This window comes from Parus major, unplaced genomic scaffold (genome assembly GCF_001522545.3).
Source record: "Parus major isolate Abel unplaced genomic scaffold, Parus_major1.1 Scaffold189, whole genome shotgun sequence".
NCBI classification, from domain to species: Eukaryota; Metazoa; Chordata; class Aves; order Passeriformes; family Paridae; genus Parus; species Parus major.
The window spans coordinates 1-25,766 of record NW_015379262.1 but is presented as its reverse complement, the minus strand read 5'-3'; the positions used below and the strand labels follow the sequence as shown (position 1 = coordinate 25,766).

At 42.1% G+C, this 25,766-nt stretch overlaps 1 protein-coding gene across 3 annotated transcripts; it reads left to right on the top strand.

Moving 5' to 3' along the window:
* The first annotated feature begins 667 nt into the window (after positions 1 to 667).
* On the top strand, positions 668 to 21,257 carry LOC107198541 (GDP-fucose protein O-fucosyltransferase 2-like). Of its 3 annotated transcripts, none has more exons than XM_033511429.1 (4): positions 668 to 1,801; positions 3,242 to 3,349; positions 12,012 to 12,137; positions 12,695 to 13,340. In XM_033511429.1, the coding sequence occupies exons 2-4, from the start codon at positions 3,269 to 3,271 to the stop codon at positions 12,830 to 12,832; spliced, it is 345 nt and encodes a 114-aa protein (XP_033367320.1). In that variant the 5' UTR covers positions 668 to 1,801; positions 3,242 to 3,268; the 3' UTR covers positions 12,833 to 13,340. The 3 variants fall into 3 exon arrangements, 2 of the variants coding, with proteins under 2 accessions (XP_033367320.1, XP_018860923.1); XR_002001262.2 differs by lacking the exons at positions 668 to 1,801; positions 12,695 to 13,340 and adding exons at positions 15,613 to 16,299; positions 16,885 to 21,257 and having other exon boundaries at positions 3,160 to 3,349; XM_019005378.2 differs by lacking the exon at positions 668 to 1,801 and having other exon boundaries at positions 3,142 to 3,349.
* The last annotated feature ends 4,509 nt before the right edge of the window (positions 21,258 to 25,766 follow it).

Genomic DNA, 25,766 nt, shown 5'->3' with positions numbered 1-25,766 from the left:
TGTTTTTTATTTGGGTACCAGCAGAGCTTTTAAATAAAATGTACAATATACAAATATATATTAAATATATAAAGATACAGATATGTATATATATACACACTCAAAGAAATAAATGTGTTATAGATAAAAATAGATTCATATTTAATATATAATATGAATAATACATGTATAGTTGTTAATAGAAACATATTTTAAAATATGATGTGTGTTATACCTAGTTCAATATAGTATATAAATATGAATATGAATTTGACATAAGTAGACATTAAAAAATATCTATTTAACCATTTAAGGTAGAGGGGCTTTTTGTTTGTATTTGGTTAAAGGCAGGGCTTTTAAGCAAATAATATAAAAATAAAATATTAAAATATAAAAATATAAAAATATAAAAATAAAAATGAAAATATAAAAATCTATAATAAAGATATAAATATAGGAAGGTATATATATAGACATAAAAAAGAAATAAATACAAGTAAAATAAATATATACAAGTAGATTAATATTTAATATGAAATATATATATGTAGATGTTAATATAATATATTTGAATCTATATTATGCATTATATATGTGTATAAATATAGAATATAAATATGATCAAAATAGATACTAAAAACATTTAAATAAAGGGGATTTTTGTTTTTTATTTGGTTAGAGGCAGAGCTTGTTAAGTTTTGGTCGGGGGTTTTTTGGGGTGTTCCTTGTAGAGGATTTTTTGGAAAGGGGTTGCACACGTTGTTTTTTGCTTCCCTTCTCTGCCCGTGCCTGAGGTGCACCCCTATCCCCTGGCTGATCTCGGTGGCAGTGCTGCCGCCTTGTGGCCACTGTGTACCGCTGCAGCGGTACTGCAGCTGTGCCCCAGGCCGGGCTGGGGGGAGCTGGGAACCCCCCGCAGGAGCCAGATTGGGTTTATTGCCACACTGAAGATGGCAGCCGGCCGGCAGGACCCCGGCAGAAGTGTTGGCTCCAATGCCTGCCGCCGCAGGTGTGGCCACCGCCAAGCTACAGAGCCGCTGAGCCCCGCCACCCTTGTCCTCGCTCCAGGAAAGGCGGTGGAAAATCGTGCAGAGAGCGCTGAGTCGGTCAGCGTCGTCTGGATTTTCATTCAGGCAACTGACTTAGTCAGACGTACTGGGAGCAGCGGGGGCCTTAAAGGTGCCACAACAAAGATGTCCGCTCGGCCGGAAGTGGCTTCAGCCACAACAAAGATGGTTGCAAGGAAGGGCAGAAGTCACGTGATGCCACACACAAGATTGGCTGCGCGGTTGCAGCTTGCTTGACGTTCCAAAGATGGTGGCCAAAAAATGCAGGAAAATGCAGGGACCCGGGGCGGTGGGTGTCTACTCAACTGCCTGACAAACACCCTGACTCTGACGCCGTTCTGGCGCAATTTTCCATGGCTTTTCCAGCCGTGCGGACAAGGCCTGTGGGTTCAGCAATGCCGGGGCCGGGCATGATCTGGCTGGGCGCTGTCAGGCACTGGTGGTGACACCTCTCTCTGCCAAGGTCCTTGCTGCAGCCGCCAGCTTGGGTGTGGCTCCTGCCCTGTCCAGTCTTGTCCCGTCCCCTGCCACCTCTTCTCTCGCTCTCCCCTCTCCCCTCCAGCCAGGGGAAAGGGAGGAAAACACAATTGCATCGAGCCGGAACAGTCAGTGGAGCTGCTTGACCCTTTCTCCTGCCCGCAGAGGAGAGGCTCCCCAGCGCTGGGACCAAACCAGTCGGAGGAAGCACCTGCTCACTGTGCTGGAACACTGAGAGGTGCGGGCAGGGTCGAGGCTTATCGACCTACTATATAACTGTAAGTATAAAATATATATATAAAATGATAAAAATATATATAAAAAATATTTAAATACTGTTTAAGATGAAGGGGCTGTTTGTTTTTTATTTGGTTAGAGGCAAGGCTTTTAAATAAATAAAACATAAAAATATACAAATATAAATATATTAAGATATAGAGAAAATACACAGAGAGACATAGAAAATAAATATATGCATTAGTAATATATACAAATAGATTTATAATATATAATATTAATAATATGTATATATTTTAATATGTATTTTAATATATGTATCATATATATCAGTATGCTATATAAATATGATAATAAATGGATATTAAAAAATTTAAATACTGTTTAAGATAAAGGTGCTTTTTGGTTTTTATTTGGTTAGAGGCAGGGCTTTTAAATAAGTACTAAAAAATAAAAATGTACAAATATAAATATATAAAGATATAGATATATATATACACAAAGAAAAGTAAATAAATGTAAGTAATGTAAATATATAAAGAAGTTTATATTTAATATACAATAATGTATGTGTACATGTTAATGTGATATATTTTAATACATTATATATTGTGTGTTATATATAAATTAATATAGTATATCAATTTAAACATTAGTGTGGTAAAAATAGATGTTAAGTGTCTTTTTTTAAAAAAATTTCATTTTTTTGGCATTTTTCTTGGAGGCAATACTCCTGTTGCAGCTGCTTACAGCACTGAAAACTTGTGTGCTTCGTGGTGTGTATTACCCAGCTGAGAGTGATTCAGTTGTGTTTGGTGCATTAAATCCCACAGAGATGGGTGGGATAGCAGTTGGCCACATTGCCCGACCCTTTTAGCTTTTCTGGCTCACACAGAACTTCCTTTCCTTTTTTATATGGAAAACAGGGAAGAGAGAGTAGTGTAATATTAGCATTTCTAGCAGATTTTTAACTGCCACTGATGCTCATTTATACCTTTGTGGTGTGGGTTTTCATGCTGACAAATCCTCTGCTTTACCTTCTGCTCAGAGTCAGATGGGGCCTTTATTGAACAGATTTTTATGCTACAAGGCTACAGAGAAGGATGGAAAGAAGGAAAGCAAAAAAAAAAAATAGATGAAAGTCCATGCATTGATCAGCTGATGTACTTCAGAGACAAACATGGCTACTACAGCTAACATGGAGCAGCCCTTCTGGTCTTTTCAGTTGTATTCAGGGAGATATTTGCCTGCTGTGAATATCTGTGTGCTTGGAGTTCACTCTGTTTTTAAAAAGCCCATCAATAATAAAACATTGTCTTGGTATGAGAAGGTCTAAATCTGTGAAGTTGTTGCTCCATAGAAAAGCAGCATAAAGGAGGTGGCTGGTTTATTTGTATATGTAGTTTTTTAGTTTTAAAGTTTTGTTCTTTATATGGCATTAATTTCAAATACAAGCCTGTGAACTTTGTGTTCCCCTTTAGGGGCTGGTTCTGGGGTAACGAGGAAACATGAGGCCTAAACACCTCTTGCTTGTCTGTCTAAGGATCTGCCTCTATTGTGGCTCCCATTCTTCTGAAGAACACCAGCAGGTATAACTATTTATTGTTGTATTATTGTTGTCAAACTCCATTGCTGGGTGGGAAGAGCAGGGGGAATTTAAAGGCTGTATCCCACTGTTGAGTTACTTCACTGAATTCTTGTACTCTGTTAAAATCATTACAAAAGGGATTTACACTGTAAGAAACACTTAACTGTAAATTAAGGTGAAGATCACAGTGCTAAAACCTAAGAGCAAATAGCCTTGAGCTCCTTTATATTCCCTCTCAAGCAGCTTTTGTGACTTCTGCCTCCAAGGTATCATCAAATGTCCCCTAGATCATGCAGTGGAAGAGATGCTGAACCATCAGCTGTTCCATATTATACTCCACGCCATGTGTGATTTTACGTCTCTGGCGTATTCCCCCTCAGCAGTCTCCTCTGCAGTGGGAAGAGTCCTGGCTCCATTGGCTGTTCTCCATGCAAAAGCTATACCATACCTTTGGCTGTCACCACTGCCAATCTCTGAACCTTTGTAGTTCAGCAGGATCCTGCAGGCTAAGTGTGGGTAAACCTGTTACATTGCAGTACAAATGACATGTTCTGAAAGAAGACACGTGCTGTCTTCTTTCTCTGCTAATTCTTGAGACACAGGTTCCTTATTTGACCTCTGAGTGTTGTCTTGATGTTTGCATCAAACTGTCCTCATTCCTGACCATCAAGACCTTTAGTTACTAGATGAGGACATGTTTTGGTTTTTGTTATTTTTTTACTACACTATGTTAGATTTCATCTCCCACTTCATTGGCCAGTGAGCAGACTTCCCTAATTCTTCATATTTGGCTGCTCTGAGGAATTTAAAATAATTATTAAGCTGTGTCACCTGATAACATGCCCTTCTGTAGGTTGTTTAGGAATATGGTGAAGAGACCTTTTACTTGTGACCTCCCTCTGCAATGAGAACCAAACATTTATCCCTGTTTCTAAACTTTTTTTTATCCATGCAAGAATCTTTCTGTGCCGAGTTTTCTTAAAAGCCTTTAATGAAGGCTGTCAGGAAATGTTGTTAGGCAATGCCAGTGATCTGTCTCTTCCTTCATGTATGCCAGTGTCTTCAAACTACTCTGATTGGACTGAGCTCTGATATCCCATATCGCCCTTCTGGCTGGACAACCCGTTGTGTGGTCCTAGCACTGGGTTTTTACCCTTCAAGTGTGGTCCTGTAGTGGTTTAGATTTGCTAATTTCATTTTCCCGGCCAACACATCAAAAAAAATGTTGTGGTTTTAAAGCAGTAACTAAAAAAATTACTAGAAAACTTACTTATTTCTTGCTGTGAGATATGGATTAGAACAAGAGCAGAACAGGCTTAAAACTTAAAAGGAATAAAAAAAGTTTATTAACAGAACTACAAGAATAAGAAAACCAGAATAACTTCCAGAAAACCTCTTTCTCCCCCTCTACTCAACCATTTCTTTGTTCACATGACAACATAGAGACAAAAAACTTGGATCTTTGGTGTTTAAATCAGTCCCAATGCCTATTAGAGTCTTTTCATCAGTCTTTGTAGAGAAACAGAAGTTGTCTTCTGCTAATCTACGGAGTTTTTCACAAGAAAACTATTTCTGTTATAGTTTCTTATTTCTCTGATGCCAGCTGTCTGGAAATCCGTCATCAGATTTTCTCCTCCCATTTCACATCACGCTGAGGTGTGTATGGGCCATGAGTCTAGGGATGTCATTTTTAAGGATGAGTTATTCAAAGGCAAAAGTTCTCTTCATCTGTCTCTGTGAGCCTCCCTGGAAAACAGAAGTTTTCTCTTTGCCTCAAGTAGCCCCAAATCTTCAACTATTACTTCTCTCTTTCTGTTCCAGCACCTCACTGTATCACAACTACTCCACTGTTTGCTCAAAATCCACACTTTGAACACTCCATTCCTCCCAATATACTCTGAGGAGTTTTTTTAAAAAAAAGGAGTTTTTTCAGAACACTATTGTCCATCTCCATAGCTTTAACAGAAAAATATTTCAGCTTATAAAGCATCTCCTTATTCTCTCTTCCCCATCTAAAACTTAACTCTTTTCTTCACTGTCTTTGATGGTTTTATGATGTTTTCTTCATGTTGATTCTCTCTCTCTCTCTCTCTCTCTCTCTCTCTCTCTCTATCTCTCTCTCTCGGAAAAAGGAGTAATCTGTAAGTCTCATCTAGGTAGTAAAAGAGTCTTGGAAAAGCTGCAGATGTTGATGGTGTCAGGTTTCAGTCCAGCAGCAGAAACTGCAAACCAAGTCAGGCTGGCAGGCTCTGTTTCCCCCCCCCCCCCCGCCCTCTGCGGCCTTGTCCAGCCTGGAGGGGGATGGGGAGGCCAAGGCAGAGCCTTGTTACCTCTTCAGAAGCCGGAAACCAAAGAGAACAAGAGAACCCTGGGTTTACATCTTAAGGTGGTGTTCACAAGTTGATCTCACTTCTGAATGGTTAAAACCACTGCCAGTTCTCAGAAATTACCGATAATTGGTCAGGAGAAAAGACTCCCATCAGCCCCCAGAAGCTTCAACTTCCTTAGCTCCCAAAGATATCTTAAAGGTAAAGTCACCGTACGACAGGTCCCTTCAAGGAAACTTGTCAATGCATTTGGATTAGTAACCTCATTTCCCTTCAATCTTCCTGTTAGATGCAGTGCTGCTTCTTCACCAACAGAGTCTAGTCTGTTTTCCAGGTGATTTAGAGCCTTCCATGTAGGTGTCCAGCTGATTATCAGCAGTGATAATCCAAAGTTGATTGGCTATTTACTTCCTCTTGTTATAAGTGCATATTATATCATCGACTTTTCGCAAATATTAAAATGAATGTTATATGTATAATGTTAGAAAACTTTGCTGTATTAATATAGGTTTTTCTATTTCTGTTTTTAATAAATCTTAGAAATAGTGGTATGTTTCTTTATGGACTTTTTGATTTGGGTTCTTTTTCCCTTTGAACTGAAGATTGATGAGACAGGAGGTTAGCTTTTTCTCTCGTTCGGACTCAGTTGTTTATTTTTTCTTATCAGCATTACAAGGTACAAGGAGCTATGTGCACTATGATAGTAAAGGGGTAAAATGGCTAACAAAGATCTTCTTCAAGGTTTTTTATATGTCTATTTACTCAATTAACAGATGCTAACTAAGTTATTTTTCTTAGTGACTCAATGACTCAACACCTGTGTGCTGCACTGCGGCATTTTCTACCTAATCACTTACTACTACTCAAAAACCCCTAGGAAAGAACATGAAGAAGAAAGAAGAAGGACAGGAGACAACACTCTAAATCTCCTATCTTGTCTCTTGCTCTCTAAACTACTTTAAATTCTAAACCTCAATCCATTCACTCAATGATTCAAGAAACTTTCTAATCTACACATTTACACTTTTCTTATTTAACTTTAGCATTTGTTCTCATGTATCACGGTGAAAACATGCCCATGAATTTCATATTATATGAAATTCAGTGTTTCTTTGAATTCTAGAACTAAATATTAAAAACAAGGGCATACACACTGTATCTCAGACTCTAACATCGGTATAAAATATATTGGGCTGTAGAATGTTATTAAAACAAAAACTACTTTTGTTTATATAACCCAGAGACTGAAAAAGATAGTCAGAAAACGCCGCCTGCATTCTTAGATTATCTTATCCAGATGAAGACAGCAGTTCTCCAAGTCCTCCAAGGGAGTAATTTATTGCACTTCTATTTTCAGGGAGTGTGAAACCAGTGGCACAAGAAGATTGATCTATTGGGAAGGGGGCGAGTTAAAAACTAAGCAAAGAAACATCTAAAACTTAAGAGAAATGTTTGAATCATGTCATGCATGAGAATTTATAAATATGTAGTAGGATTCTGTTTTTAAGGGACAATCCTTTGTTAGTAAGGTGTGCCCTTGGCTGAATGCTGAGGCACTCGGCCGTATTTTGTACATTTTACTTTATTTCTATCTCCTAATTGTCTTTCCATTAAACTTCTTAAATTCTATATAAAATAATGTGTGAACCTCGTTTTTCACACTGTCTCCTTAATCCCTTTGAGCAGAAGCATTTCTCTGTGTGTTGCCTTATCATCAGTATGCTCACAAACTAAATCTCCATCTCTTATGCTCTGGAAACTCTGAAAATCTCTTCTGCTTGTTGGAACTTGGATAGTGCAGTTACATTTCCAGTACACAATCCTGAATTGTGCTTATTTTTAAGAAGCACCAGCTGCTATCTACTACCATGCTTTTTGGTAGCGTCTCTGTGTTCTTCGATCTGCTGTTTGACTGTAGAACATTTTATTGTACATGTGAAAAACACTTTCTCTGGGTTTGTTTCCACGATCTGCTGCTTCTTCCCAGAGGCTGTCGTGTGCTCTGAGGCTGAGCGTTACCACACAGGTCACTGCTCCCCTTTGGATCTCTCTCCCTGTTGGAAATCTTATTTCTCTTGTAGCAACTCTTGCAAGGACTGTGAGGAGTGGTTAGCACTTGTTCGTGTTTATCTTTCAGAGTCAGGGTACCCTTTATTAAGGAAGAGAGCAGGCATAGGGAGTGTCATGGTTCCCTTCTCTCCCCAGAAAACTGTGGGTCACAATTTGCCTTGTAAAAAACTAGAATGTGCCTCACAGGAGCCTGCCCCTCATTCCCCACATTCTTTCTTGCAAATAGATCATGGTCTGTGCTTTATCCTGACAAAGGTGCAAAGAAACATCATAATATAAATTCAATTCCTAAGGGAACTGCACTCAGTTTTACAATTTTCAATAGGTCAGTGACATTAGGCAGAGCTGAAAACCTTCTTCATGGAAGAAGGAAATGGAGGGAAAGATTATTGGAGTGTAAGTATTTTACAGACAGCTTCTCAAGACTTTTTACTTGGCTCTGCTGAAAAAAATCAGTAACCAATGTGTGCTTTAGTCTTGCCTTGGTTTTCTAGTAATTTGTGTGTTCTGTTTCAGCAATGTGTGCTAACATGGTTTTCAGGCTTCTGTGAATTAATGTGAGACAGGAATTTGTCCTGCTGTCTCATGCCTAAAGGCCCAGTGCTGCAGGGTACGGTGATTAGGACCTCCCCCATGTAACACATGTACAATCAGAAGGCAGCAGATTCTTACCTAGTCGACCTCAAAGATTAGTCTTTTCAAAAGAATGCTGTAAATTGCTCGTTATTGTCCCAAATCCCTCCCCATTGGTTTCAAAGGTGAAATTCCCATGGGTTTCAAGGCAAAGGACTATGGTAAAATAATTCCTGTCATAGAAGCTTTAAGAAAATTATAAGGTTCAGAAACAGGAAAATAGAACGTAATGAGGAGTGCTTGATATAGTTAAAATTCCTAAGAGAAGCTGATGACTCTCATGATACTACAAAACTACACAGACATCAGTCTTGTAAGCCTCTGGCTCTTCACTTGGGGTATGGCAAGTTTTCAGAAGTGGACCAAACATTAGTTTCCTAGGCAGGAGTTCTGCATTAAGAGTGACCTCAAAGAAAGAAATGCAGCCTGGGTACCATATTTGAGTATGATTTGTCCTGTAAAAGCAGACATGAAGTCCACATGGCTCCATAAAACACATTTCTTAGCAGTGGCACTTGAAACATTGGCCCACTGGTTTTGCCTGATGTCCAAACAGAAATTTCCTCACTGCAGCTTGGACCCAGGGCATCTTCTCTTTTTACCATGCTCCTCTGAGAAGCATCTCTCCCTTCTCTGTTTCTTTGCAGACAAGAAGGGAGAAATTGGGATTTCCTTTGTGTCTCGGTTCCAGAAGACAGGTGTCTGCTAGGGAGGGCAGGAGCCTCCCTTGGGATGAAAGAATGTAGACCCCCTCCCTCCGAATTATTATAATTTTGAAATCAAGGGCTTTCAGGCAGAGATCTGGGCATAGGAATAACAGTTCTTTACTAGTATAGCCAGGCAAACAAACAACAATAACTACAGCAATAACAAGAACACAGAACCAGGGACCACATGACAGCTTTCTCGGCTGAGACGGGATGGAGGAGAGGCTTTGTTTTCACAAAGCCCTCGGGCAGTCCCGGTGCTCCTGCAGGGCTCTGAGGAACAGTCAGCTGGAACAGCAGGGATGAGCTGAGATCCTGGGCCGGTGGCTGAGGTGGATCAGCAGGGATGAGCTGAGATCCTGGGCCGGTGGATGAGGTGGATCAGCAGGGATGAGCTGAGATCCTGGGCCGGTGGATGAGGTGGATCAGCAGGGATGAGCTGAGATCCTGGGCCGGTGGATGAGGTGGATCAGCAGGGATGAGCTGGTGGCTGGCACTGCCACACGTCCTGGCAGGGCAGGGGATGCGAGGCCACCAACAAAGAGGGAAGAAGGAGAAGAAGCAGCCGCTCCGTCTGGGAGATGGCGAAATTCCCTTCTCTCTACCGCAGCAGCTTCGCACCCAAAAAAAAAAAAAGAATGTCTCTCCCCGAAGCCGAAGAAAACCAGCCAAAAACTGTCCTCACCCTCCTTTCCTGCCCCCTGCCCCCCCTGGGCCCGGCCACTCTTTATCCTTTGTTGAGCACCCACTAAGTACCCACAGTTAGGTAGTCCCTGCAACTAATGGGTAAAAATTCCACGGGCAAGCCAGAACAAAAAAAGGACACCTAACCCCCAACATTATCCACCCCGAATTTGTTCTTTTGCCTGTTAATAAAAAGGCTGCTTGTGGCTGTGAGCAGTGGCAACTGAATCACAGTATCTTAAGTATCTTAGAGGTGTTTATTTGCAGGTTAAGGCAATAATTCCTTTCTCATCACTTCTTGTAGTGGTTTAGATTTGCTATTTTCGTTTCCCAGCCAACACACCAAATAAATGTCGTGGTTTTAAAGCAGACAATAAAAAAACACTAGAAAATTTACTCATTTTTTGCTGTGAGATATGGATTAGAAGAAGAGAAAAACAGGCTTAAAACATAAAAGGAATAAAGAAAGTTTATTAGCAAAACTACAAGAATAAGAAACCTGAATAAAACTTCTAGAACAACTCTTTTTTCTTTCACTACCTAACCATTTTCTTGTTCATATAACAACATAGAGACAAAAAACTTTGGTGGTTAAAACAGTCTCAATTCTTGCTGTAGTCTTTTCATCAGCCTTTGTAGAAAAAAAGAAGTATTCTGTTTATCTATGGAGTTTTCCACAAGAAAACTATTTCTGTTATAGCTTTCTATTTTTCTGATGCCAGTTGCTCAGAAATTTTTTCATCAGTTCACTCCTCCCATTTCACATCACTCTGAGGTGTGTTATGGGTCAATTGAGTCTAGGGATGTCATTTTTAAGGATGAGTTATTTAAAGGCAAAAGTTCTCTTAATCTGTTTTTGTGAGCCTGTCTGGAAACACAAGTTTTCTATTTGCCTCTTTAAAGCCACAAATCTTCAACTATTACTTCTCCCCCCCCCCCGCCCCCCACCCCCCCGTTCCAGCATTTTACCCACTTCACCATTTGTTCAAAATCCACACTTTGAAACACTCCATTCTTCCTAATATACTCTGTCATGAATTAAAGGAGCTTTTTTCAGACTGCTATTGTCCATCTCTACAGCTTTAACAGAAAAATTTTCAGCTTATTAAACTGTCTATTTTCTCTTCCCCATTTAAAACTTAATTTCTTTCTTCACTGTTTTTGATAGTTTCTAGTGTCTCCTTATATGTTGATTTCTCACTCTCTCTTTTTCTCTCTCTGGGAAAAAAAGGATTAATCTGTAAGTCTCATCTGGGTAGTGAAAGAGTTAAAATCTTGCCCAGGCTTTGTAGATGGTTCTGTGATCTCTGCCGGAGCAGCAGCTGGAGTTGTCTCTGATGGAAGATTCTTCATGGCTGCTTTGGAGGGTGTGGTCACTGTTTCAGCCCACCGCAGGTCCAGAGCTTTTTTTCTTTCCTTCTTCAGCAGTTTCTGGTGAATTCAGTCGCAGCAGAAACTGCAGCCGAGCCAGGGACTGGCCTGGCCTGGTTGGAGCTCGAGAAAAATCCAGCAGGTTCTATTTCCCGGCTGGGAGCCGTGGCAGGCCCAGCCCAGCCCCTGCCCGGGCTGCATGGCCTGGGCAGGGGACGGGAGGCCAGCCGGAGCTCTGTTACCTTTCACAGCCAGAGACAACGAGACAAAGAAATTCCCAGGCTTAGGTCTTAAGGTGGTGTTCACAGGTTGATCTCACTTTTCAATGGTCAAAACTGCTGTCAATTCTTAGAAATGGCCAGTTGTTGGCCAGGAGAAAAACTTCCATCAGCCTCCTGCAATTTTAACTTCTTTAGGTGTTTCTCTTTGTTTCCTAAATGCTAATCTGTCACACTGCTGCACTGAATTTCATAGGCATGTGTGTGACTAGATGCCTAATATATTTAAAGCAGGTTTTATTCTTACAGGTGTTTTGCACACTAACTTTCTTGTCCAGCTTTTGTTTCCAAAAGTGAGGTATAGTGCTAAGGTGTTTAATTTGGTATGTTACGTGTTCTGTTGTGTAAGTAACTGCAGCGCCCTCCCTGTGTTTGTGTATTGCAGGGGCAGGTGAGTATACTGGTTATAAAGGTGGTGATAATTAGAAATAAGCTATTAAAGCTTGGATGAAAGGTTAGAAATGATTCCTTAGAGTACTGCATAGATGTACCAGAAGTGACTGCATCCTGGAAGTGTTGTGTGTGTGAAACTCTGCACCTACTCATTTTTAGCTCATTTTTCTGACTCAGACTCTCTGCTCCTATTCCGACAGACCCGTCCGAGTGTGGCGTTCACTAAACGCCTCCGCGTGGTGGGAGACGAGCTCGGGAAGAAATACCTTCAATCCAGCGACAAGGCAGACAGGACTCAATACAAGGAGGACTGGACTCAGATGAAGGTAAAGTCCTTGACAGTCTGTTTATTCCCCATAACAAGTACTTCATTTGTGTATTCCTGGCCGTGTGCTGCAGGGCACATTGGAAGGTACACAAGTGACTCTTCTGCTCATGTTGAAGTGGACATGCGTGTTCCTCATGCACCTGTGTGACACGAGCTAACAGAGTCTGCCGAGGTGTGCCTGACCAGTTGTAAAGGCCAGATCTTTGTTCCCTCCGTTCAGTGAAGGAAACTGGAATTTCTTCTTGTATTCAGCACCACGCGTGGGTGTAAAGTTCAGCTGCCACTTGCCAGTTTTGCCACTTGCCAGAGGATTGCTTTGGTCAAGGAGAGGAATTTTTGCTTAGGAAGATTTGGCACTCCAGTTTCTCTTGCATGGTAGAGGCCACCCAAGATCTAAATGTTGCAATAAGTGTCCCAAGCTACTTCCAGTCCGTACTTAAAAATTGTCTCTGTGACTGGAGTGATTCTGTGCCTTATCCAGTGATGGTGCATTCTGGCTTTTAAGTGTGAACAGTGATGCTCCCAAGTTTTAAAGTTTCAACCTTTCTCTTGTAGGTTAAGATGAGCACAGCTCTAAGTAGCCTATCTTGGGGTTCATCTCAGAAGGAGAGACTTCATTTGGGGTCACAGAGAAGACATGCCTTCCCTGCAAGGAGCAGTAAAGAAAATCCAGAGCCTCTTGGAGAGGCTTAAACTTGAAAAAGTTTTTGTAGTCACTGATGGTGTTGAGGAAGGTAGGCAGATGGCAGTCAACTTGAGGATTGGTAACTGTTGACAATGAGCGCAGCAATTGCCACTCTCCCCTCTCTGGCTGCAATGCTGTGGGTTTTGGCAGCTGCATTGTAAAATTTGCTGGTAGATTTTGGTGTCTCTTGCTCTGTAACTGCTCACTCAGGGTTCCCTTAAACAACCACATTGTGTTTACAGCGTGTTGCTCTTCATAATGTGGAGATAAATTTGTATGCTTCCTTTTTTAAAAGATAGGATTTTTTGGAAGGGTTTTGCACACACTGTGTTTGTTGCAGCTGTTACAGACCAACAGTACAAGTGAGGCAAACTTCTGTGGAGATAGTACTAATACCGTCTGTCAGACCGGTGCAGCTTGAGGGAGGAGGAAAGTGTCATGGGGTGGCTTTAACTTTAAGATAGCTTTGGGAGTTAAAGAAGTTGAAACTGCTGGTGGCTGATGGGAGTCTTTCCTCCTGACCAATTATCAGTTATTTCTAAGAATTGACAGCAGTTTTGACCATTGAAAAGTGAGATCAATTTGTGAACCCTACCTTAAGATGTAAAGCCAGAGCTCTCTTGTTCTCTGTTTTCTGGCTGTGAAAGGTAACAGAGCTCCAGCTGGCCTCCCGTTCCCTGCCCAGCCCATGCGGCCCGGCCAGGTGCTGGGCTGGGCCTGCCGCGGCTCCCAGCTGGGAGATGGGGCCTGCGGGGCTTGCCCCGGGCTCTGGCCGGGCCAGGCCGGTCCCTGGCTCGGCTGCAGTTTTTACTGTGACTGAATTCACCAGAAACTGCTGAAGAAGGAAAGAAAAAAAGCTCTGGACCTGCGGCAGGCTGAGACAGCGACCACACTCTCCAGAGCAGCCATGAAAAACCTTCCATCGCAGACAACTCCAGCTGCTGCTCCGGCAGAGATCACAGAACCATCTACAAAGCCTGGGCAAGATTTTAACCTTTTCATTACTTAGATGAGACTTGCAGATTAATCCTTTTATCCAGAGAGAGAAAAAGAGAGTGATCAACATGTAAAGAGACTTTATAAACTATCAGAGACAGTAATGAAAAGAATTAAGCTTCAAAAAAGGTAGAGAATAAGGAAATGCTTTATAAGCTGAAAATTTTTCTGTTAAAGCTATAGAGATGGACAATAAGGTCTTGAAAAAACTCCTTTAATTCATGACAGAGTATATAAGAAGGAATAGAGTGTTCAAAGTGTAAATTTTGAGTAAAAAGTAGAGTAATTGTGATACAGTGCTGGAACAGAGTGAAGCGAAAATTTGAAGCCTTGGGGGGCAATGAGAAAACTGTTTTCCAGTGGAGCTCACAGAGACAGATGAAGAAGACTTTTGCCTTTGAATAACTCATCCTTAAAATGACATCCCTAGACTCATGGCCCATACACACCTCAGCATGATGTGAAATGGGAGGAGTAAACTCTGATGACAGATTTTAGGGCATCTGGCATCAGGAAAATAGAAAGCTATAGCAAGAAATAGCTTTCTTGTGGAAAACTCCATAGATTAGTGGAAGAAAACTTCTGTTTCTCTACAAAGACTGATGAAAAGACTCTAGCAGGAATTGAGACTGTTTTAAACACCAAAGTTCCAAAGTTTTTGTCTCTATGTTATCATGTGAACAAAAGAATGGTAGGTAGTGGGGGATAAAAAGGGTTTTCTGGAAGTTTATTCTGGTGTTCTTATTCTTGTAGTTTGTTAATAAACTGTCTTTATTCCTTTTTAAGTTTTAAGCCTGGTTTGCTCTTGCTCTAATCCATACCTCACAGCAAGAAATAAGTAATTTTTTTAATTACTGGTTTAAAACCACGACAGAAAGGAAATGGAAAGGCATTTTTCAGATCTTCCTTTCCTAATCCTAAAGTGATTTCTAACCTTTCTAAACTTAACACAATTTGGAAACTTTGGAGAAACACAGTTTAAAAACGGAAAGAGCTTTAAAATGAAACTTACTTGCAAAGCTCATATCAGACTTTGAAAAATGGTATTCTTCAATGGAATCTTAAAAGAAAAGTGCCTGGAGCCTTTGTGCTCAAAGGTTTGAATCATTCTGAGTGTGGATGGGTGTCTGAAAACGATGTGTAAGTAAAGTAATGTGTAAGCAATTTGTAAGTAAAAACAAGAAATAGATAAAGCAAGTGAAAATTAAATAGTTGACTTTTCTTGTCATCAGTTTTGAAGAAAGTAAAAACAGATCAGGACTTGTGTAACTTTGCTTGTTCTCTCTGTGAACAAAAAGTGCAAGGAACTTGGGCATGGGAGATCTTAAAACTTTACTACTGGTTTGCAGCAGCAACAGTTTTTCTTGGTGCTCATTCTTTGTAGGTTTGTTTAAGTGTTCTGTATCAGTTAAGAAAGTATCATGTATTTAAGGGATACTGTAAAAGCTTTAGCTTTTCTAAAGTTTTTCTCACCCTTTAAAACTCCTCAGAAAGACATGAAGAGAGTTTTTGGAACTTACTGTGTTGTGTGGGTTGTGTACTCCAGGCTTCATTTCCTCTCATCTCCAGGCTGGGTGATCCAGTTTGGAATAGGGCTCCAGCCTGGAGCGCCTGGGAGCTCCTGGAGCCCCTTTGAACAGCTCAGGCTCTGTGAGGCTGCTAAAGGAGGCTGGTGCTTGCAACTGTAACAGCTGAATAGAGGCAGGAGAGAACCTTACTTGCACAGTTTTGTAACAGGAAAATCCTCTGGAGTATCTGACCTTTATTTTGGTGGTGGTTTCTCTTCTTACAGAAAATACTAGAGACAAGAACAAACCTCAAGCCTCATCTCATGTGTATCGTCACACTTGTAAAAAGAACGAGGTGGATGATGACACTGCTGCAGACGTGGAAGTATCTAAGCTGAAGAAATGTGGAGCACATCTGAATTCCATACTTGCCCATTGGGACCCAGTTTTCCTGGCACTGCCCTCCATACAAGGAGGGGAGACCCTCAGACCTGGCTGAGACAGACAGACCCCAGCTTAGACCCTGGGACCGAGGCAGTGGCTGTCACCCATGTGTCCACTCGATTGGCGATTACTGGCTGTTCAGCTAAGAGCGGCTATTAGTGGCAGATGTCGCCGCTTCATAAATGACATAGTCATGAAGTGGCTGCTGAGGCCCCTGGCTGGGCAGAACTTCCTCAGGGAGCAGGATGTGTCTCCAGTGCTGAGGTGGCTGGGGAATCGTGTCCTACCGCACCTGGCAGCCACGCAGGAAGTGCTCAGAGATGAGACAGCAAGGAACAACCCCTTCAAACTTTACACCCAGCTCTGCCAGGCCAGCAGCACCTCAGCTGGGCTCTCTGGGGAGCTCGGTGTGCTCAGTCCCATCACACTTCAGCTCATGGAGGAACAGGGACTGTCCAGCACCTTCCACGAGCTTGTGAAATCCCTGTGCCTGTCAGCAACAATGGAAGAGGATGCGGACAAGACAGGTGACTTGTCTTGTTCTTGTCACTTGTGTTATGAGAGAGTGGAGAGAGGAACTAGGAAATTCCAGGGCTTTTTTTAATCCATTGAACTAGTTTTCCCATATCCACGCAGGCTCATGGCTTCCCAAAGCAGAAGCTGGGATGGGGGCAGGGGTGGGCAGCACAGAGCACGGTCATACTGTGAGGTTTTCTGGCACTATGACATTCACACTCCCTCTAAGAAACTTCCCTTTCAAGGGCTAAAATGGAACAAAAAATATAAAAAAAATATAATTCCAAGAGGGAGAGTAGTCTGCAAAAAAAAAGTCCACGTGGGCCTGGCTACTGATCCCTATTGCTGGTCAAGGATAGGATCTGGCAGATCGGATTTCCAACTGTTTTATTTAACAGGAAACTGGTTTGTTCCTTCTTGTGAGTAGGATCATTGGCTTTGAATGGGCAAAGACACTCCAGACTCTCCATCTAGGAAAAGAATTAGGGAACTATTTTAAAATAACATGGTCCTAGAGGTAAACAGCTTGGCTTGGTAATGCTGTGTGGAAATAGAAGAATATCTGTTCTGATTTTTCTCTCATCTTTCTTCCACAGCTGTTTCTATATTCCTGACTTCTGTTTACATCAGGGACATGTGGCTTGGAGCACAGGAGCCAGATATGTTACTTACCCCTGTCAGATTGGTCTGCATTAGTGCAGGTTATGAATTACAGGATGACTTGGGAACTCGGAAACAAGGAGAGGAAACTATTATGTCTCTTTGCAAAAAAAATTGTCTGCATCAGGGGATGTACATTTGGGGAACTAACACTTCAACATTTTGCGCTCTGCCATCATCACTGTGAGCCATGAAAGCCTCCTGAGCTGTTCTCATACAGACCTAACTTGTTTGGTCAAAAATCATAATATTTTATTACTGTGTGCAAACTCGGGGGAAGATTTTATTCAGATATCTCAGTGAGACATTAAAGCTCCAATTTCTTTTTCTTGAACAGTCTGAAACACAGTATTACTTCTATAATTTTTATTACAGGCATTTTTAACTTTTTGAAGAACCAGAAAGTCTGTTTGTGCACATGTGTGTCGTTAATATCCATCCTCACACCAAAACAAGATGGGAACAAAAGGATGCAGAGCTTCCTCCGGTGGGGTGTAAGTGCAAATAACGAGGACCCAGAGGTTTGATCATGATAATTTACTATTTGTTGAAGAGCCTGGTTGCTTTCATCATACCAAAACCAGTATGAATAGAAGCCTGAAATTGGGAATCATGATGGTCTTCTTGGGTTTAAAAAGTTTTAGTGGCTTTTAAAAGCGCTTATATCAGATCTTGGTTTATTTTTATTACCCTTTTATTTAATTAAAAAAAAAATAAATCCATGATCCATCAGTACTGCCACACTGTGTGACAAAAGCCCATCTTCCCTCCACTTGGAAAAGGTGAGAGATGGAAATAAACTCCAGAAGATTTTCTGCTCATTGATTATGCTTGAGTTTTATTGGGAATTCCCTGTGGAATCTGTTACATTGTTCTCAAAAGTGGCCAAGAGAGTAGGTGAACATGCCAGCACAGACCTGCAAACATGCAGTGCCAGAAGGAGAGCCTTTGAAATGTAAATCAGGATTTATTCAATGGACTCACAACAGCATGCTGTCCCAGGTCCTTTGTCCAAATATTGTACAGGGAAAAACGAGAACTGCACATTCCTTGTGATATGTATTGAATTTTGGGGAGGTTAAATAAAAATGAGATGAAAATGAGGGAATTGCTATTACATGTAAATATTCTTGTCCTGAAGGAGCCATTGGCTCTGTACCAAGACTGGAGTTAAAAATTGTATTTGTTTAAAAACCTGCAAAGCCTTTAGTGGCTTAATTTTCTGTCATGTAGAATTCCTAGGGACTGACATCAGGGAATCTGTAAGCCAAATCTGGCTCAGCTGCATGTAGCCTAGCTGAGCTCAGTGCAGCTGAGTGCAGCCGAAACGAGCCGAGCTGTCCCAAAGAGTGGAATCTAGACGAGTGTAGCCAAAAAGCGGTGACATCTGCCACCTAATAGCCGCTCTTAGCTGAACAGCCAGTAATCGCCAAGTGGATCTGGTAATTTTCGAGTTCAGCCAAAGAGCCAAACCTGGCTGAGATTTACCTGACCAAGATGAGATTAGCCGCTTTTAGTTGAGTTTATTTGAACAGATCTGAACGTAGCCTCGTATAGACAAACCAGGCTGTGTTCAGCCGAGCCAGCAGAGCTCAGCCAAACCATGGCCAATCTTACAAGATCGGCGAAACCAAAGCAAGATCAACCGAATCTTACCAGTTTGGCTGAACTGTCGCAAGTGCAGTTGAACCGAGGAAAACCTTATGAGCTCAGCCAAACCCGAACCAAGCTCTGCTGAACCCAGACTCCGGCTATCGTGCCCTTTAATTAGAGTGAGTGCTGTCACTGCCTTGTCAGCTCCTGCCCACCCCCCGTTCCCGTTCATGTCCATTTGGTGGCCAGGCCACCCACAGGATGCGACAGCAGGAAAACACCAAGCTGTGCAGCTTTAATGTGAGGCGGCCGCGTTTTCCCACGCGGCACCCTGGCCTGGGCCACGCCACCCTCAGGGAGCTGAGGAAGGCGGCTGTCTCTATTGGATGCTCATGGTTATGTTTTTTTCTCCCCTTGAACTGAAATTGATGAGAAGGAGGCAGTTTTTTCTCTTGTTCAGACTTGGTTGTTTATTCTTCTCTTATCTGCATTACATGTATACAAGTATATACATGTATACATGTATGCAAGGTACAAGGAGTTATATACACTAAGATAGAAAGGCGCAAAATGGCTAACAAAGATCTTCTTCAAGGTCTTTTATGTGTCTATTTACCCAATTAACAGATGCCAAGTAAATTATTTTTCTTAGTGACCCTATGACCCAACACCTGTGTGCTGCACTGCGGCATCTTCTATCCAGTCACCTACTACTACCTAAAAACCTCTAGAAGAAGATGAAGATAAAGAAGAAAGAAGAAGGACAAGAGACAATGCCCTAAATCCTCCGTCTCGTCTTCTGTTCTCTAAACAAAACTCCAAACTTTCTCACCCAGTCACTTAAGAAAACTTTCTTATTTACACATTTACACTCCTAGCTTTTCTATTTAACCCTAACAATTGTTTTTAAGATAGAGCGGAATCTAGACGAGTGTAGCCTAAAAGCGGCAATGTCTGCCATTAATAGCCAAACAGCCGATAATGGTCAAGGTGTACTGATAATAGCTGAGGTTACCCGAATGCCTGATTAATAGCCGAGTGTAACCGATAATTGACAAGTTCAGCTGAAGAGCTGAACCTGGCCGAGATTTGTCCAACCGAGACGAGTTTGATAGAAAAGAACAACTGAAACGACTAGCCGAGTTTATTTGAACAGATCTGAATGTAGCCACGTTCAGCCATACCAAGCCGAGCTTGGCCGAACTGAAAAACTTATTTTGAATGTGTAAAGTGACAATGAATCTGCTGTATTTCAGCACATGAGCAAGAACAGCAGCAAAAGCTCCACGTGAAGTTAATTTACCCCCTTGGAATGGGCCAGCATCACAAAAGGCAGAGACAGGCACTGCACTATCCCTCCTTCCCTCCTTCCCTCCCTCCCACTGCAGCTGCAGCCAGCAGCGTCACTGTGGACCCAGAGTGAAAGGAAGGTCTCCAAGCTCCCCCGGCCAGTGCGGATGGTGAGCGCTGGTGCTGGCTGGGCACAGTCCCGGGGGAGTTGGGGGTTCATGGGAAATGCACTGAGGACAAGGCTGGTGAAGGGCCTGGAGCGCTCATGTGCCCCCAAGAACCCTTGGAACACTTCTTTGGGGCGGTCTGTGTGAAATAAATTGGTCAGGACACAGACTCCTGTTTTATGCCTTTATTAGGACTCAGCCTTGGGGTGTGGCCCAAGGATTCGTTTGCTCCCACACTGGCATCTCCAAGGATGAGGCACAATTCAGCTTTGCAGCACACACTGCAGAGCTGGGACTTCATCCTCATAGGGAGTAGCCAGGAGGCATGTTGTTCTGGCTCATTGTCCAGGGTGTTCACTCCTTTCTAGTACTCTTAGGCCATGGTGATGCAAGAAGATGTTTTGGTTTTTTTTAAGCAGGCTTAGGTCATGCAGAAAGACAGTCTTTCATCATAGCTTGCTAAAATATATTTCTTTGTCCTTTTATTCCTTTGTTAGCTCATTGTTTTTGTGTCCAGCGTGCCTTAGTTTGCATAGGACTCAGGCACACAGCCCCCTGGGAGAAGCATTGTTACATAGTAACAGGGAAGTAAGGGAAAGGGGTAGAGGTACATCTTATAAGAGAACTCTTAAAACACTTCAACAACCGGTAAGTAATTAACATTACTCACAACTATCGGGTTAAACAAGGGGTACAGCAAACAAGGTTTACAAATAGGACAAGAACATTAACTGGACACTGAAACAGAGAAATTAAGAATTAGGAATCATTTATAAAATTTCCTTGCGTAAAAGAAGGGGCTACAAAACCTGTGTGAAATGCTGACTGCTCCCTTAAGAGCAGGAAGAGAATAAAGACTGCAGGATGAGGTAAGGAGCTAGAATACGTAAACAGGATGCAAGCATAAATGCGCCATAGGATGAGGGGGTTCCTTGGATTCTTTTTGACCCCTAAGCCAGAGGAAATGGGAAGATGGGGGGGGTCAAAAGAACTGAAGGGAGCATGTGCAAGAAGACAAGGTGAAAAGTTCAGCTGAAGGAAGATTGCTGACTTCAGCCCCAAAGACCCCAGAAGACCACCAGAGTGACCAACAAGGAGCAGTGCGCAGCTGCAAATGGGCATGGAACTAATTTTAATACGAAGCGGGGACAGGCGGGGTTAGCAAATGAATATGTATTTGGTGTACTGTGTAACCCTAGTTTGTAGAGAATAAAAGGGGAGAAACAAGTCTCTGAGGTGTGCATGCCTTTGGAGGTGATATCCCCCATGCACCTCAGCACTGAATAAATTCATAACTATTCTTATAACTACTCTGGGAGTTACAGAGTTTTTCTATCCACATATTGTCACGATCTGCAAGGTGGGATTCATGATGTGGTTCTTTTAGTCGGTCTTAGAGTACAAAAGATTATCAGCAAACCAAGGACTCAAACAGAAAAACACACTTTATTGAGTGCTCATCAGCACTAGTATGCGATAGAGAGAAAAGAGGAGAAAGCAAAGCATAAGGAAAAGAGAGTAAGGGGATTATAGCTACCAGCGTCGAAGTCCACTTAGCTGTCCAACGATGCAGAGTCTTCTCTCTGTTGGGGAGATCTCAAGGAAGGTAAGTTTGGGGTATTGCCAGTTTTCAAGCAAGGCAGATACCCTGGCCAGAGCCAGCACGGTGGCTCTCCTCAGCCACACGGACCATTCACCCACAAGACATCAATGTGATGGATGGCAAAAATGGCGTTTATTGCTGGAGAATTTGACATTTTATAACCTAGGGTCACTGTGTTACTCCCATCTCCTTTCATCACAGCTAGGTGCTATTGGCTAATTGCAGAAGGCATTACCATACTAACAGAGAGGGGGGGTTACTATCATTCCGTTACACCCCGATATCTTCCGAGACGCCAGACCTTACTCCAACAGGGTATAATTTTATAGTCTTTTGCAAAGCAAGGGGCACAGGGCCAAAACCAGAGGAGACTGATGATCATTGTGATGAATTCCATTGCATGGGGAGCAGGTGTAGGGTACAGAGCAAACCACATCTTGCAAGTCTTTGCTCACCAGCAGGAGCAAGGGCAATGTGTCATGGAAAACCCATTGCACAGGGTACCACACACAAGCCTCTGCTCACCAGCAGGAATGAGAGCAGTGTACCGTGCTACCACCTGCAAACAATCACTTGGCAAAGATCCATCTCAGCTAGGCCCAAATCCCCAAACCAAGTCCCTTGTGATATTCAGGGTCTCAGTCTCGGTCATTGAGACTGTTGTGAGACAGATGAGGGAATCTTTGGACCGTCTCTTACACATATCAACACAACCAAACACAGTATTTTAACTGGGGTGGATTTCTTGAGAGATTTTATTCATGACAGAGAAGACTGATAGGAGGAAAACCTGCCTTTTCCAGGGTGTTAGGTATATCAGTTGACAGGGAATCCCTGTGATCTATTTTAACTGGAAGTGGAAAAATATTGTTGCTGTATTGTGGGTTTGATTTGAGGGTACCTCCCCCATTTGCATCATCCTGAGGTTCAAACTGAGGGGGAAGCCCTGTTGTCTGTGCTTTGTGAGGGTTTGCATTGAGGTAAAAATCCCCTTTTCCCCATCATTTGAGAGATTTAATTTGAGGAAAATCCCTCCTTTTCTGCTGTTGTAGGGGATTAAATTGTAGGGTGGAGCACATTTATTTGCCATTTTATTGGTTTAAGGTGGCGTGAACACCCCCTGTTGCCTCTGTTTCCAGGGTTCAATTTAGAAAAACAGCGGCGTTCCCAGCATTTGGCGGCTTCACATGGGGCGGTGCCGCTGTATTTGAGGGCACTTCTGCCTCTTGGCACCAAATGTCTTGCAGGGGAGCGCTCCTGGCATTCCCTGGGGAATTGCTGAGTTGCAATGGGAATTTGGCAGCTGGGCAGTCGCCAGGGGGGGACAGAGCCGTGCCGGTGCGAGCCGTGCGAGGCGAAGTGAGCTCTGCTGGGCCGGCAGGTGGGAGCCGCGGCGCGGAGCTGTGTCCGTCCCCACCGCTCTGTCCGTGCGGGGCTCGGGTGCTAGTGCGGCCCCTTTGGCCCGGTGCCGCTGGGCGGGCCGGGCTCTCCCAGGGCCAGATCTGCCCCCGCCGGCCGGAGGAGCCGCTTTCCTGCCGGGAGACGAGCTCCGTCCGGGGCCGGGAGCGCGGGGCCGCCCCCGGGTGCCGCCACTGCCGGGGCTCGCGTGGCTCCCCCGATCCCTCCGCACCTGGAGCAGCGCCAGCCCGGGAGCGAGTCCCGGCAAGGGCCGCTGGGGGACGCTTGTGGCTCGTCAGCTTCAGAGTGCACCGGCAAAAGCCGCTGTGAGGAGGGGAGGGGGAGAAACCCGACCTTGCGGCCTTTTTGTCTGTGGGCCTTGTTGGTATTGCTCTTTAACCGAGCCGCGCCTTTAAATAATGATATGGCGCCTTCTAGAAACTGTGTCTAATACATTTTAAACTTTCTCATGAGAGAGTTTTTCCATTGCTGAGTTAATTGCAGGTCCAAGCTGACAGCGTCCCGTGCACCTGGTGTTCATTAATCTGTTTGTGATGTTCATTTCCTCTGGATGCTGAGTTGAGCTCCTTGGGCAGACTGCACTCCTCAAACCTGGAGGCTTGTTTAAACCTTGTACACGATTTTCTGGAGACATGGGCTGGGAGAGGACTTTGTCCTGCTGCTGTACTAGGGAGGGGAATGCAGGGGGTCCCCGCAATATCCCCGTGGAAACTGGAATGTCCGAGGGAATGGATGTGACAATTCTCGGGGCTGAACCTGGCTCCCAGCGCTCGATGCGAGAGGACGGGGCCGAGGGACAGCGGGGTAGGAAGGGCGAGGTGCTTCGTGCTCTGGGTTTGGTGTTGCTGATGTTTCCAGAGCCAGAGCAGGTTGATTTGGTTCTGGTGCACTGGAACGGGATCCAAAATTTAGAAAGGTTTGAGACAAAGTGGGAGAAAATGTTTTAAAATGAATGTGTTCTTAATATGAGGTAGGTTTCAGTCAGTTTTTTAACTGATTTTAAAGAAAATTTTTTTGAGGAAAAGTGAAAAAAAAATATTTAATAAGTAGGGCATAGGAAGGTAAAAGGAACAAAAAAGGATGAATAACGTTAGATAATGTTTTTCTTGTGGAGAAAGGATCAGTCGATTTAGAGGGGTTACTTTTTGCAGGTGTGGTTTGGATGTTTTTGGAGTTGGGATGTGGCATAGGTGTTCTTGGGCCATGGCATGGGGTATTTTGGTGGTAGCTTGGGTTTTTAGACTGGAGTAAAGTTTAATAGTTTTAGAAGAAGTTGTTACAGTTTTGGCAATTATTTTGTATTCTCTAATAAATGAGAAGTTAGTTTAAAAAAGTAAAAAATGGATTTTTTATTGTCTGTGTTAGACAATAGAGTTGAGAGGGAATTTACGGAGGCTGTGAGTATTAATATTGTATATAAATTGTATGTTGAAAGATTTTTTTTCTTTTTAATTTTGAAGTTATAGAATTTATGTTTGGGCATAAAACAGATGATAAGGGATATAATATAATGTAACTTTAGGACACTATTTTTTATTGTATAAACTTTGGCTTTATGCTCAAATTAATGTATTTTAATTTTAGATATACTTTTATATAGCTACAGTTAAATATAAATAGTGGTAGTAATATTTAGTAAGTAGAGGTATTTATATGTGGGTTTTATTCAATATTAGATTTTTTTGGTGGTATGGAGTGTGGTTTTTTTTGTGTTGAATACTATATGAAATTTGGTTTTTGAATAAAGATAATTTTATGAATGGATTTGTTTGTATTTCAGGTAGAATCAATTAAAATAGATTTTTGTATGTATCATTGAGGTTTTAGTTTTATTTATTGCATGTAGGGGTTTGGATTGGGTAGGGTTTGTTTGGTTAGTGGTGTTAATTAGGTGGCTTTTGTTAGATGCAGTTTTTAATTTTTGAATGTTTTTAATTGAGTGGTTTTAAACTGATTTTTAGTAATTGATTATTTTACTTTGTTTGTAGTTGGTGTAAAATAATGGATATGTTCTACTTATTTAATGTTGTGGTTTTTAGTTTAGGTGTTGATGGCAAGTTTGGATTTCTTTCTGTTTTGGTGTTTTTAGTTAGTTTTATTTTTGGGGACATGGGCATTCATATGGTGGATTTTTATAGGTATTGTTTCAGGGGTGGTGATATTTTTTAATTTTTTAGTAGTTTAGATCGGTTTTTATGTTTTTAATTAGCTTTTAATTTTTTTATCAAGTGTTAGTAATTATTTCTGTATTAGGATGAAAGTAGAGCTTTGGGGGTTTTTTACTAATGTTTAGGGTTAGTTGAATGGTTTTGAGTTTAGTGAGTTGGTCTGATTTTTTTTTAATAGTTTGTGTGATTTGTTGTGTGGAGTTCTTTTTATTTATGTTTTATTTTTATGGTGTGACAAGAACTGTTAGTGAAAGAGCATAGCATCTTTTTTTGCTGGTACTTGGTTGTAGGATGGAGTTTTAGTTTGTGTTACTTGTTTTAGGTTTCTTTTTCTTAGTGAGATGAAAGTTTTTATTTTGGGATTAATTTGTGATTAATTTAAAGATTTTAGGGTGATTTAGATTTTTGATATGAGTGCACTGTGATGAGAGTACTTTATTTGTTTTATGTGGTATTGGTGGTGTGGATAGAGGGAATATTTGTTTTGAAAATTTATTTTAGAATTGATAGTTTGGGTGTTAGGATGTGTTTTAGTGTTGAATCTTTTTGAGGTGGTTTGGTTTATTTCATAGGTTAAG